The following is a 13,375-nucleotide window of genomic DNA, read 5'->3' on the forward strand; positions in this document are numbered from 1 at the left end:
GTCAAAAGGGTGCAGGAGTATATTATTCTACAGTTGGATGAGGTTTGATATTCTAACTTGGCATTAACATGTTTGTGTGGGTGGGTTTAAATTGTATTAAAATAAAAAATATTACTCTGCACATTTTTTGTCAGAAAAATGTTTTTAAAAATTAGGAAAAAATTTCCACTTAAAAACTTTATTGATCAGAATAATCTGGGAAAGTTTAAGACCGGAGACTGTTCCCCCCCCCCCCCAGGGCCTTGAAGATGATCCAGAAGGAATCATTTGCGCCTGATTATTAAAAAACGAATATCATTTGTGATAATTATACAATTATATAATGTATAATGGTATTATGTTAGTGTCATTTAGCAGTTGAAAATGGATATTTACCCTTTGATCGTGAAATGGAAGAGAAGGTGAATAACGTCATTTCCGCCATAGGAAGAAGAGAGACCCCTAGTCAGGCTCCTCTCTGAACCTTTCCCTTCAAATCTGTTTTTTGACCCCTGAGAACCTCTCTCCCCGATCGATCGAAGAAAGAAGCAGAAAGAGCCCGAATAATCGCAAAATTTTTCACCTTTATACACCATGTTCTCGTGATTGATTCTCTCTTTCCCTCGTCTTCGATCCAGGTAGTTTGTCGTCTGTGAACAAAAACCCTAATTGTCATTTCAAGGAGGATCTCCTGTTAGATTAGAACAAAGCTCCTCTTAATTCTGTTCTTATTTGGATTCGGTGGGAGCTGAATTTCGTGTCTTTTCCTCACCGAGTATATAATCATTTCTCCTGTATCTTGCAAGTTGCAAGCTGTTTAACGGGCTGCTACATGTACCATCTACGCCCTTTCCACGAATTTTACTGATTTATTCTCTCTTTCTCTCTTGTCTTCGATCCAGGTAGTTCTTCATCTGTGAGCAAAAACCCTAGTTTCCATCCATGGAGGATCTCCTGTTAGATTAGAACGAAGCTCCCTCTAATTCTGGTGTATTTCGTTCTAGTTGAAGCTTAATTTCGTCTTTCCTACACGTATTATATAATCATTTCTCCTGTATCTTGCAAGTTGCAAGCATGGATTCTGATTTGTTTAACGGGCTGTGATATGTACATACCTATACGTCACTGTCGCGAATTATACTGAAGGAGGACTTTGCTAGCTGCTGGGCACTGGACAGTTTATGTCGACAATGGAGTTTTGACGGTTTTGAATTTTCGGCGGCGACGGGCCTTGTTGAATGAGTTGGATATTGCTTTGAGATAGGTTCTAGAGTAGATTTGATAACTTCGATGGACGAGGTTTTAGTGAGGGCGGTGGATAAGCAGGGATTGGCCTTCTGCTTGCACTAAATGATTTGGTTTTATCTGTATCCTTTACTGGGTTACGTGTTGGGAGTAGCAGAGCATTCATTAAATTTATTCCTTAGTCCCTTGTGGACTTAGGAGGCGTTTTGGCTGCTGACATTTTTTTTCGTGGAGCTGAATTTAGAGGATGAGCTTGTATAACCGAGCCACATAAGTGATAGCGGTTCTTTTTCTGGTTGATATCTGGGTTTTCATCTACTTTAGTTAGCAAAGTTCTTCAGTCGAGCGTTTAAAAATGAGCTTAGAAAACGAAGAGAAAAGCTTCTGCGATCAGTCAACTCATCATGAATTGCAGAAGTAAGCTTCTTTCTTGTCTTCCAACTCTCCCTCTCTCTTCCCCCCCCCCCCAAAAAAAAACCCAAGCATCTTCATCAAATTGATACGCATGTCTAAGAATTTATTTTATGGTGATTCAGGAAGTCGAAAATCTCGTATACAAGAGAATTCTTATTATCGTTGAGTAAATTGGATATTTGCAGAGAGTTGCCCAATGGATTTGACCCATCAATTCTAAGGTAAATTATCCTATACGATAACATCCGATTTTGGTGGAAGGAAAAGAATAATAAGATGCTGGAGACCTCATTTTATTTTATTTTTCCCCCAACTATCTTCCATCCTTTTCAATTTCTACTATCCCATTGCTGTGTTATGTCTTGCTTTTAATATCAGCTTGTGTCCTTTAATGGGCCCAGTGAATTCGAAGATGCTTCCCTGGAACGACAGAGAGAAACTGGAGGTTTGTCAAATCATAATTTCAGGCGTCACGAATATGGTTCATCCCCTCCCACTAGAGGAGATATGAATAGCTATTCACGAGGAGTTCATGGAAGATGGGAATCTCGTTCTTCTGGACGGTCTGATAGAGATAGTGACTCTCAATCTGAATGGGATGCAGGTGTGGTTTAAACTGCTTCAACAGTGTTTCCCCATTTTTGAATAAAATCAATTGCTTTCTAACCATTTAAACAGACACGTGATTTTTTTGTATTTAATTTTTGATTTTTGATTGCTGATGACTTTGTGGCTTTTAGATTTCGAAAGTTTGCCTGAACCTTTCTTAAATGCCCAGCTGTGGAACTTGTAATATAAAATGTTTGCTTATTTCAGTTTTTGAAAAGTTTTGCTAAGAAATCACCCTTCCAAGAAAGAATGGAGAAAACATAATAAATACTGATGTTGGCATATGATCTTAACTGAACTAGTTTGATATTTTGATTGTGCCAGTTCCTAAGGGTTTTGCTTGTCATTCCATTCTGCTATGACCTTGCGTACAAGTTCAGCGAGTGTTCTTTTTATCCCCTCTATGTAAGAAAATCAATTGGGTGCTGTATCGAATGCTGGATTCATTTTTCGTTCATCCTTCGTTCAAGCTTCTTATATGTCATGTACTCCTTTACGTTTCCTTAGTCTGCAAAATTGTGACATTGAAATGCTGTTTATGGAACCAGAAATTGCTCTTTAAGTCTTATCTCGATCCCACTGATAAGTCTTATCAATCTGCAGATTCTGGAAGACGTTTTGGCAGCCAATCTCGGAGGTCTTGGCAAGGTCCTGAACATGACGGACTTCTGGGTAGTGGTACTTTTTCAAGACCACCAGGATATGCGCCTGGATTGTCTGGTTCAAAGTTTCGAGCTAATGACCCCCACCAACTAAACCGCTCAAATGAGCCATATCATCCTCCTCGCCCTTATAAGGTTAATTGTTATATCTGTGTTGGCTGTGTTGGTTAATTATGTTACCTTTACCAAATTCAATGATAATTTTGAAACAATTGAACGGATTGTAATTGCAAATAACTTGATTTACTTTGACTCCGTGTATGTTTCTTGTCTAATGTTTTCCAGGCACCTCACTCACGTAGGGACAGTGACTTGTATAATGATGAAACTTTTGGTTCTTCTGAGTATACCAGTGAGGACAGGGTAGAAGAGGAGAGAAAAAGAAAAGGTAACCTTTTTCTTTTCTTTTTGGCTGGAGAAGTGGTAACTGCTCTCTTTTTCTTGGCTTTAAGAAGTCTTGTAACGTTTACCTCTATTCTGGCCATTATGAAGTTAACCTCTTATAACATTGAATTAAGTGGTTGGTAACTTGGTTTCCAGCTTCTTTTGAATTGATGAGAAAGGAACAGCAGAAAGCTTTCCAAGAAAAGCAGAAGTTGGGCCTGGACAAGAATAAAGATGAATTTGACATTACTTCACTCCTAGATGATAACGAGAAAAGACTAATTGGTAGAAGCAATGAGTCAGTGGAACCTCCTGTGGCTCTGTCAGCTTTAAGCAATGATTTTGAGAAGTCTTCTTTACTTGTGCACGCTCCTACAGCGACAAGACCACTTGTACCCCCTGGTTTCAAGAGCTCAGTTTTGGAGAGAAATTTGGCATCAAAAACATCAGCAAACACTGACGCAACGGAGGTTAGCCGTTTGTTCCTTTAACCTACTATCTTATGCATGGTTCATATGTGGTTATTTATTCATAACAGTGTATGTATAACATTTTGAACTAAACTTTAAGTAACTTGTGGCTTTACTTCTGAAGTTCTGGTAATAATTGCTGCTATCACCTGTGATGAATTTAGTTAGAGTATCTTTATGGCTTGCCTTATAGTTTCTACATCATTATTAAAGATTCCATTGCTTTTCGCCTTGAAGATACCCTGTAACTAATTGTCATTGACTATTGGATAATAAAATACCAAGTCCCATCCTTTTCCTGAATGCCTAATAACTCGTTATCAAATTTTGATTTTTAGAATATGAATTTCCTTAGGTTTACTTCTATTTATTCTGATTTGTGGGTTCTTCTTTAACACATTCTTCATTCTTCTGGTACTTTGGTAGGTTGGACAACCTGAAGTCGGGGATGCCAAAGGTAATCAAGTATTAAATGTCAATTCTGATAATGCTGAAGTTAAGTCTTCAACCAAGAAATTAGATATGGATCAGCAACATCAGGGAAGTGCAAGTCTAAATGTGTCACTTAACAACGAGAAAGAAAAGATTCTAAATTCATCATCAGCTGTGGATGCTCCAGACGTAAAGATGGGAAAAGGTTATCAGTTGAGGAAGAAGTCTGTTCTTTCTGAAGCCTTAGAAGCATCAGATGACAGGGAAGTTATTCAACTTAATACTGAGACCTCCAGAACTTTAAATCAGGATGATTCAAATTCTGTCCTGGACAAGCTTTTTGGCAATGTGTTAACATTAAATAGTAGCAACGTAATGAATGCTGAGGTACGTTTATTAGTGGAACTCGTTGAAATCCTTTATCAATATTGTTATGTAATTGGTTGCTGAGTTTTTTAGTAAGTATTTTGAGTTTGAATCTGAATCCAAGGTTCCATAATTTTTAAATTTTTTCTCTTTGGTTTTGGCATGGTGATAGAATAGTCTCTTGACGTGTAGTGCAAAATGATGCCAATCCAGAAATCAACTAATCATTGGATTGTCTGCCTTTGGTTTTTTTCCCTCAAGCCCTTCCTTAGGGATTCAAATGTCTTGGAACCCACAAGTGGAAGATATCTTTTGAATGTGGACAGTGGTGCCGGGATATGGAGTTGATTGGATAAATGTTATATTTCTTGCCTTTCTTTAACATTGTTTCTTCTTTGAATTTGACTGTTTATACAACTGGTCGTACAGCTGCCTGATCACAAAGCAGATGAAACATGGAGTCCTCATGCATCCCAGTCTTCCAAGTTTGCACATTGGTTTATGGAAGAAGGTACTTTCATTGTGATTTAGCCTTCAATAATTGGATGCTTTTCAATTTTAAGCTACACTTTGTGACTCGGATTGTTATATTCATTCTTCTCTTACTTATCTGCAGAAAAGAAGCCAGTGGAAGAATCCACACATAGGTCAAATGACTTGCTTTCACTGATTGTTGGGGGTGAAAAAGGTGCATTGCGAGTTCCTTTTACAAAGACACCACAGCACAGAGCACCTGATTTTCCTTTCCCAAATGCAGATCCTGCAAGTGGTAGTGTAGCCTATACTACTGTTGGCTTAATGGAGCAACCTGATTGTTCCAGCAGTTCTGACCATTCTACAGTTCATTTCTATGCAAGATTTTGACAAAGATTGAGGTCAACATCATGCATCAAAGCTGGAAGACATGGAACCAAATTCTACTCCAAATATGGATTCTGCAGACCAAGCACATAACATTGAAGGAGCCATCACGAGTAATGTGTCTAATAATTTAGGAGAGGCAAATACTGATGCTCCTGATTCTTCAAAGAGTTTGACCCTGGAAACACTTTTTGGAACAGCTTTTATGAAGGAGTTGCAGTCAGTTGGAGCACCGTTATCCATTCAGAGTGCTTTAGTTGGATCTTCTGGGTCTGATGTTTCTGAAACTCTTCAATTTCCTTTCCCAGTCTCAGACAATGGCCTCCCTCCTAAAGGTGAAGTTGCATTGAACAGGCAAGGAAGTGGCGTGCTGCCATCAGAAAAAATTCATCAACTCAAACCTAGTAGTAGATTTGAAGAGCAGTTGTCTGGGTTTGTTGATTTTCAGGGAGATGGTAATTCATCACGACTTCAAGGTGATCTTTCCAAGACTGGTGGTTTTAACAGGCCTACTGATATCTGCCTTCCAGAAGAAGATAATTTGATGGCAGTTGGTGATCCCCTCCAAAAAATTTTATCTGCTGGTAATTCAGCTAAAAATGAGTTGTCCCAAGACATACCAGTTGACATTGCCGGAAAACTGGCAGCTCTGGGTCCTGCATTTAGAGATCAATATCCTGTTATCGGAAATCAAGGTCCGGCATATCCTCATAGTCCTTACGATACAAGGGAACCTGGAATTCCCTATCAGAATGTTAATGTCCATAAATCTCCACAGCTCCATCCCTCTCAGTTAAATCAAATGGGTCCAATGTTCAACCAGTTGGATTCTCAACTTCCTCATATTAGTTCTCATATGAAAATGATGACACCAGAGCGCATGGTTCACCATGACGCTCCTCCAAACCATCAGATTCCAAGAAACATGCTTCGTCCTCCTTTCCATCAACCTAGTAGCGGGCTAACTGGGTTCAACCATGCTGCTCATCCTTCTGTGTTACAGCAGATGCAAATGCCGAGGAATCTTCCTCCGCCTAGCATGTTACAAGGGTTCCCATTGGGCGTCTCACCACCTGCTCATCCCAGCAATCCATTGCCTGGTTTCATGCAGGAGTCGCATGCTATGCAGGGCTTCCCGTTTAGTGGTCACCAGCAACATTTTGGTGGACCCGGGATGTCAATGGCAGGTAAAACATTTACATCATGCTTGTCTGCTGCATATCATTGTAGTTAACTTAAAAGCCAAAATATTCGCAGACCACTGAGTTATTTGGCTGATTTTAAAATATTGAGGCTCTCCCAATGAGCAAATTGATTGGAAATTGATGCTTCATAAAAATAATTCACATGCATATCTAAGTTCTGTTGCAGACCTGATATCAGCTCACAGTTAGTTTTACTTCTGTCTTGCAATAAAAAGGACGAAAGCTTTATAGTCAAATCACCCTTTTAACCTAAGATTGCATGGGATGTGAGTGCAGTGCGTCGTTGGTCATTTGTAATGTTTGTTACCCTGTTGTTACTGAATAAGCTTTAATTTATTTCTGGCCATGATGGGTAATGAGTTGGTGGAGCAGGGCCACTGGCTAGATTAAGTTGGTGCGTCTTGCTTGTAATCAATTTGTGATGATTCCGCGTTTTGTATATTATTTTTGAACGGTTAGAATTTCTTAAAAATGATTTTCCCTTTAAAAAAATCTGATGTGATAATCTCAGAATTTGTTCGAAATCACTCAGCTCCTTACTTTTCGTTTTGACTGCTTGCTTTAGCTCCTGATGGTGGTGGACGAAATCACCCGGAGGCATTACAGAGACTTTTTGAGATGGAAATGAGGCAGAATTCAAAGCCGCCGGTGCACCACCCGTTTTCTGGTGGACAGAGCCAGGGAATGTATGGCCAAGAGCTGGACCTGGGTTTTGGGTATAGATAGTGTATTCTCATCGTAGATGTATATACTTCTTTTGTGCGCATGTGCAACTCTTGCCCTATGTTTTCGTGGTTTCCTTTTTGTTTTTTTTTTACCACCAAAAATTGGGCGGGCTTACTGAATTGCCTTGATCTATCCTTTCTTTGGAATGAATAAATTTCTTTCCCCCCTTTTAACCATGTTGCTGACGTTTATAATCGAACTCTTTCTGAATTATAATTTTGTTGGACAAGATTATTTGAAAATCGATATTGCTAATTCAGTTTTGAATAATGGTAGGTTTAAGTTAGAATAATTTTTTTAACTGTTTCTTGGGAGGAGTGCATTTGAATTTCTATGATTCATATTCATAGAGATGGTTTGCATTTAAAATATGATGCAAGTGTAACCTTTATTCTGAGGAAGAGATTGGCTTAGGCAACCAAGAAACTGTTTCTATAATTAGCACATAAATAATCGGTTAATGCTGAATAACAATTACAAGGATAAAATTTATAAATACTTCAAAACTAAGAATATTTTAAAACTAGCTAAAACGTAGGGATTTTTTTTTGGGCCAGCCAACTATAACATAGGGATTAAAATGCCCGTTTGAGGATCAGAATTTTTATTTTCTCAACTTTCGAATTTAGCCTTCAATGATATACTTTTGTCATGACTTCATTGATTTAGCTAATTGTAGCATCACATGCCTTTTAACTGTAAATTTTTTTTTTTTGGTTGGGGTGACAATTTAACTGTAAAACTTTATGACAACTTGAAAGTTGCACGGTTTAGAATGAAATAAAACTACTCGAAAAATAGTATACATAATTGTGCTTGGGCCCTATAAAACCACATCACCACTCGGTTTCTTCAAGAACCAAGAGGTAATTGGTGGAGTATAGCAATACCATATGATTCATATTACCGGTCCCAGCTGCAGTGAGATAACTTATAAAGCTTCTTGTTGAAGGTTTTAATTTGTGGATGATTTCCCACAGTTGCACAAGTACATTTTATTGAAGGAAAAAGAGATAGTAATCATTGCATGGAAACTAGGTATAAATCAGTGTCTTACTCGCTCGTATTTCATACACAACACGCAAGCACTCGTGAAAATCCTCAGCAACATAGCACACAAAAGCTCACTCAACAGACTATACGGTATAAGCCTCTAACAGTGGCTATAACATCAGAGGGCAACCATATTATCAAGTTCATCACCTATCCACAATGCCCGCCACAGAACACTACTCAAACTCTTCCTACCACCAACAAAAACTCACTATAACTATATGCAACGTTTGTTTATATATACACGTATAAGCATCTAAATCCTATATCTCTTGTCAGCAAAAGCCGGCTGTTCCCTTTTTGCGGGTAAACCCTAAACTGCTAAACCGGCTAGGAAGAGAAAATGCCATTGCACTTTGAAAAAATCTAAAACCTCTGGTCAGGAGGAACCACTGACACTGGTGACGCATCCTCTAAGCAGACAGAACAGCACTTTCGGATTTGTTGGTCAGGGGATCATTGTAGAGACTACCAGTCTTCGCCTTCCTCAGGTCAACATCATACGACGAAAGCAATTTCTGCTGCATAATTTTTATATAAGTTTGTCAGAAAAATGTAAGGAATTGAGACGCGCAAATAAGTTATGAGGCACTAATCTTACTACTAGCACCAATCTATATACATTTATAATTTATACATTGGGAATGAAACTTACATGATCCTTAAACTTAGGACTCGTTAAATTGATGGAGAGGTTTCTCATCAACAACAATACCTGCAGAAAAGCACCATGTCAGTTCAAGGTGGCCGATTATAAATTCAAATCCTGTTCAAACATAGCCTAATAATTTATAAATTTTGGACCCTCACTCTCTTGATAAAAGAAAAAGAAGAATGGCATGGAACTACTTACTGTTTCCACATTTATTGGGTCCATCTTTTTCAGTCTCTGTAGATGATCAGTTGCATTTGGATCAAACACACTACCGATGAACCTATAGATTTGCGCAAAATCTGGCATTACTGCATGGGGCAGATGATACAAAGGTTGTGAGTATACTTATAAAACAGATCATCAACAACCACAATAACGGTTATACCTAGCACACCATAGCATTATGGACCTAATGCTATTAAGAAAAATATGCTGCAAGAAGCACCAAAATCTTGAACGCACAAACATACAAAGCTAAAAACATCTCTGGTTCAGATTTTATAAGGGCATAATCAGAAAAACAACAATAATTCTGGTTCAACTCATTCAGACAAGCTAATTAGGCTAAGCTAGTAAGCTTGAATGTAGACCAAGATCGGCATGTATTGACTTGTCTAATCAAGTCACACGCGAAATGAATGACCTAGAGCAACTGTTCTTGACTTTGTTCATTCAATTCTTGCTATCCTTGATATGCCATTCATGAATTGAACAAGCCCATTATATCACTCAAGATTTTTCACTAAACTAACTGAAAGTAGACTGACCACTTATCAGCTTGCCTTGGTCCACTTGATCTGTACATTTATTATTAGGCCAAACTCCAGGAGCGCTCTCATTACTACTGCTATAGCAACAATTACGAGGAACAGCTTGTCCAGCTAATCCTATATCATCTGACAAACAATTTACTCAGTTAGTATATGATGTGCCTCATAGAGTACTCGGAAACAATAAAAAGGAATTATTGAGTGATGGACAAACAAAACAAAAAACCTTTAGCCACTTGTGGCATGCTGACGGGCGGCATAGCATCACAATTCCAGGATGACAAAGGCACACTGGTAACAGGTGTTCCAAGCACGGATGACAAATCTGGCCTATAAATGTATGCAGGCTCCGCAAAAACAGATGAAGATTGCATTGGTCCGGTACCTTGAGATACCAATGCAGCTAATAAATGGCAAAGGAAAAATGAACAGTTATTCAAAAACTAATGTATTAACCTAAAAATAGAAATATGTGAATGCTGTCACTATGCTAACCATTTTTAGGGGCCTTTTGTGGATAAGGATGAGCAGCTTTTCTCTTCGGCCGGGGAGGAGGTACATGTTCGCTAGTCCCATTCTTCTGAACTTTTAGAAAATACTTCTGCGCATGACTTCTTATCTGCCAACAGCAAAATGGAGCATATATTGAATTCTTAAGTTCTTTCAAAGGTCTGTGGCCGAAAAACAGAAGTTCTTTCAAAGATGAAGGTGGAATACCTAGAGGACCAGGTAAGAAATACTAAAATGATCAATTTGTAGAAATTAACATTGAATAATGCAGAGATGTTTTACACACACACACACACATATCTAAAAGTTCTACAGAAACCAGAAAAGTCTGATTACCTGGATAACAGTTTTTGACCCAACAAATGCTTCAATCTTCTTCCAATCACGATCAAATCTGACGCCAATCAAGAGAAAGAAGCATACATAAGCAATCAAGCAAAACAAAGAAGTACATACGATACAATTATTGGCCCAAGAGGCAAATGTTTGGCGCAACTTATGAGAAACGAAGGATAATTCATAAGGAAGACACTGAACAGATTAAATTATGTCAATGACTCTATACTGAATTATTTATAGGTCCCAAACAGTAATTCCTCGACTTAATCTATATGAGGATGCTTCTTTTGACTTTCCCTTTGTTTCAGTTACTTTGAACTGCTGATAACTACTAATGCTTAAGTGTACTCTTATGACGATCTTAACCTCATACGGGAAGTTAATCTGTCATTGTTCAACCTGCCAGAGTTCACCTAAATAAAAAATGAAACTAATTTTACACTTCTTTGAATCATAACAAGAAGCAGAGATATAGAGAGAGGCCTCTCTTCATCCAGGAGTATAATTTTTGTACCCTCAGGTCACTGACAAATCAAAGTTCGAAACTCTGGAATATGAAGGATAATCCCAAAACCCAGGAACCGAGAAATGGGGGAAAACAAGTAAAGATTTTAATAACCTTAACTTAAAAACGAACAAACAAGAGCATCGCATCTAATCATTCAGAAGACTCGAGAATCCCCCCGGGGATAACATTCAAAATTCAAGGTTCCTAGAACACAGGCTAAAAATTAAAAAATAAGAAAGCAAAAATATTAATTCACGAGACAATACCAACTTATTCCCTCACTAATTCAGTCAAATTTATTTTTAAAAAAATTAGGGACTAAACTATCAATTTCCTCCAAGTCGTGCCAAGAAAAAACACATACAAAAATAAACAAGAAGGAAACTCTCAACAGCACAAACAGAGGAACAAAGAAAAAGAAGAACAAAATAGAACTTACAATTGGAGAGCTTCGAGAAACTTGTCGTGCTCCTGCTCGGACCAATTCTCTCTGGACTTAGTAATCGTATACGGTTTTCGAATCTTCTTGTTCGGATCATCCGAATACGTATTGGCAGCGGCCGGAGTCGCCGTCGGGGGCGGCAGAGTGTGATTGAGACCGGGAAGGCCAGTATTCATGGGATCGAAGAAATAAAAACCTTGAGATGGATTTGGGTTCACGGACACCATAAGACTATAAACAAAGAAAGACACGAGCCAACCCTTTTGGAGTTTGTGCTTTCCCCAACAACCTCGTTTCGTGTTTGGTCGTTGCTGCTTTCTGCCCCGCTCACTGCTTCCCCTACACTGCTGACAAAGTAATTCCTGGAACGAATTTTCACTTCAAATCCACAGGCCAAAACTGTCCGTTCATTTCGTATATATAGAGAATCTAAACTGAAAGGACTACAATACCCTCGGGGCATAATTTGGCATACACGTGGCACTTTTTCTGGGGTCCTCTTTTGCGGTAACTTTCATGGACACAATCGCAAAATGCCAAGTATTCTTTTTTTGGCTTCATTTTTGTGTTCTCATCCAAAAAAAAAAGAATTTTCGCAACAGTAAAATAATACTCCTCCGATCTTTAATATAGGACATAATTCTTGAGTTGATTTTGGTCCTAAATATAAGACTCATTTATCATGTTTATCAATTTTCTCTAAATTACCCCCATGGATACTCCCTCAACCATAATCAAGTAGAAGAGGGAGAAGGGTATTAAGAAAGATAATTATGGTATTTTAGGAAAAATGTGTCACATTTCTTATAATTAACTAACTTACCTAACTTCCTTAATGTAATCAAATTAGTTAAATGGGTCTTATATTAAGGACCGGAAGAGTAATAAGAAAAGAGTACACAGATTCAATCTAAGTAATTACTAGATAAGTTTAAATTACAATAATTTTACCTAATTACTCAATTAGTTCGCAAATTTATGGTAAATTAAGAACTAGAATGATGGTTAATCAATTCAAATGCGGGTTGAGGATTCAGGGATTCAGCGATAAGCAAAATTACTACAATTAAATTAATATGTTTTTACTTATAAACTGGATATTTTAAATAACAAAAATATAGAAAAATACTACTTCCGATTCTAATTATAATATCTTGTTTATAGTCTACAAACGAGTTCTTATAATTAATATCAGAAATAGTAACATAAAAATTTTTATTACAAAAATAATGATGAAATTAAAAAATAAAATGAGAATAGATAAAATTAAAAAAATCTAATTAGATATTTTATTATTTGGAAAATTTTGAGATGTTGGTTATGCAAATAATATATATATATATATATATATTATAACTTTCAATGTGTGTGTTACCGTTTTTAATGCTGGCCACAAAGTGTATGTATTTATTTATAGACACACAAATTATAACTTAAAGATATGTATCAGAGTATTGAAAGATTTAGGAATTTTTTATTGATGTTAATTTACTATTATTTTTATATTCTAAATAGGAGCAGGGAAAAAATAGGAAAAAAATTGAAAAAAAAAAACTCAAAATTTTGCGAATTTTATATGCATAGAGTGCTGATATTCTGATTTAGGTACTTCATACCAATAGAATTTTTTAATAGGGATATTTTTCTCAATGTTCTTATTAAAATAGTATTATAATGAAAGAAAACAAGATCAAAAGTCGAAAGTTGGCTTAATTTATTGAAAAGATAAGTTTAGTCATTTAAAA

General features: G+C 37.2%; 2 protein-coding genes across 4 annotated transcripts; one reads left to right on the forward strand and one right to left on the reverse strand.

Annotated features, from left to right (window-relative positions):
- The first annotated feature begins 403 nt into the window (after positions 1–403).
- Positions 404–7,353, forward strand: LOC114726731 (uncharacterized). Its single transcript, XM_028913414.1, has 11 exons — positions 404–1,641; positions 1,761–1,859; positions 2,040–2,242; positions 2,851–3,044; positions 3,195–3,297; positions 3,450–3,763; positions 4,190–4,582; positions 4,991–5,072; positions 5,178–5,401; positions 5,457–6,609; positions 7,193–7,353. Exons 1-11 carry the CDS (start codon positions 1,580–1,582, stop codon positions 7,351–7,353), a joined length of 2,988 nt encoding a protein of 995 aa, XP_028769247.1. The 5' UTR covers positions 404–1,579.
- A 998-nt stretch (positions 7,354–8,351) lies between these two features.
- LOC114726785 (protein REVEILLE 5) lies at positions 8,352–12,014 on the reverse strand. Of its 3 annotated transcripts, none has more exons than XM_028913492.1 (8): positions 11,628–12,014; positions 10,678–10,735; positions 10,327–10,450; positions 10,058–10,216; positions 9,829–9,957; positions 9,260–9,369; positions 9,062–9,121; positions 8,352–8,927 (listed from the first exon to the last, which is right to left on the reverse strand). In XM_028913492.1, exons 1-8 carry the CDS (start codon positions 11,855–11,857, stop codon positions 8,820–8,822), a joined length of 978 nt encoding a protein of 325 aa, XP_028769325.1. In that variant the 5' UTR covers positions 11,858–12,014; the 3' UTR covers positions 8,352–8,819. The 3 variants fall into 3 exon arrangements, with proteins under 3 accessions (XP_028769325.1, XP_028769324.1, XP_028769327.1); XM_028913491.1 differs by having other exon boundaries at positions 10,058–10,234; XM_028913494.1 differs by lacking the exon at positions 9,829–9,957 and having other exon boundaries at positions 10,058–10,234.
- Between the last annotated feature and the right edge of the window lie 1,361 nt (positions 12,015–13,375).

The sequence above is a fragment of the Neltuma alba genome, unplaced genomic scaffold (genome assembly GCF_004799145.2).
Source record: "Neltuma alba isolate B1F8T4 unplaced genomic scaffold, ASM479914v2 tig00012402_pilon, whole genome shotgun sequence".
Classification (NCBI taxonomy): Eukaryota; Viridiplantae; Streptophyta; class Magnoliopsida; order Fabales; family Fabaceae; genus Neltuma; species Neltuma alba.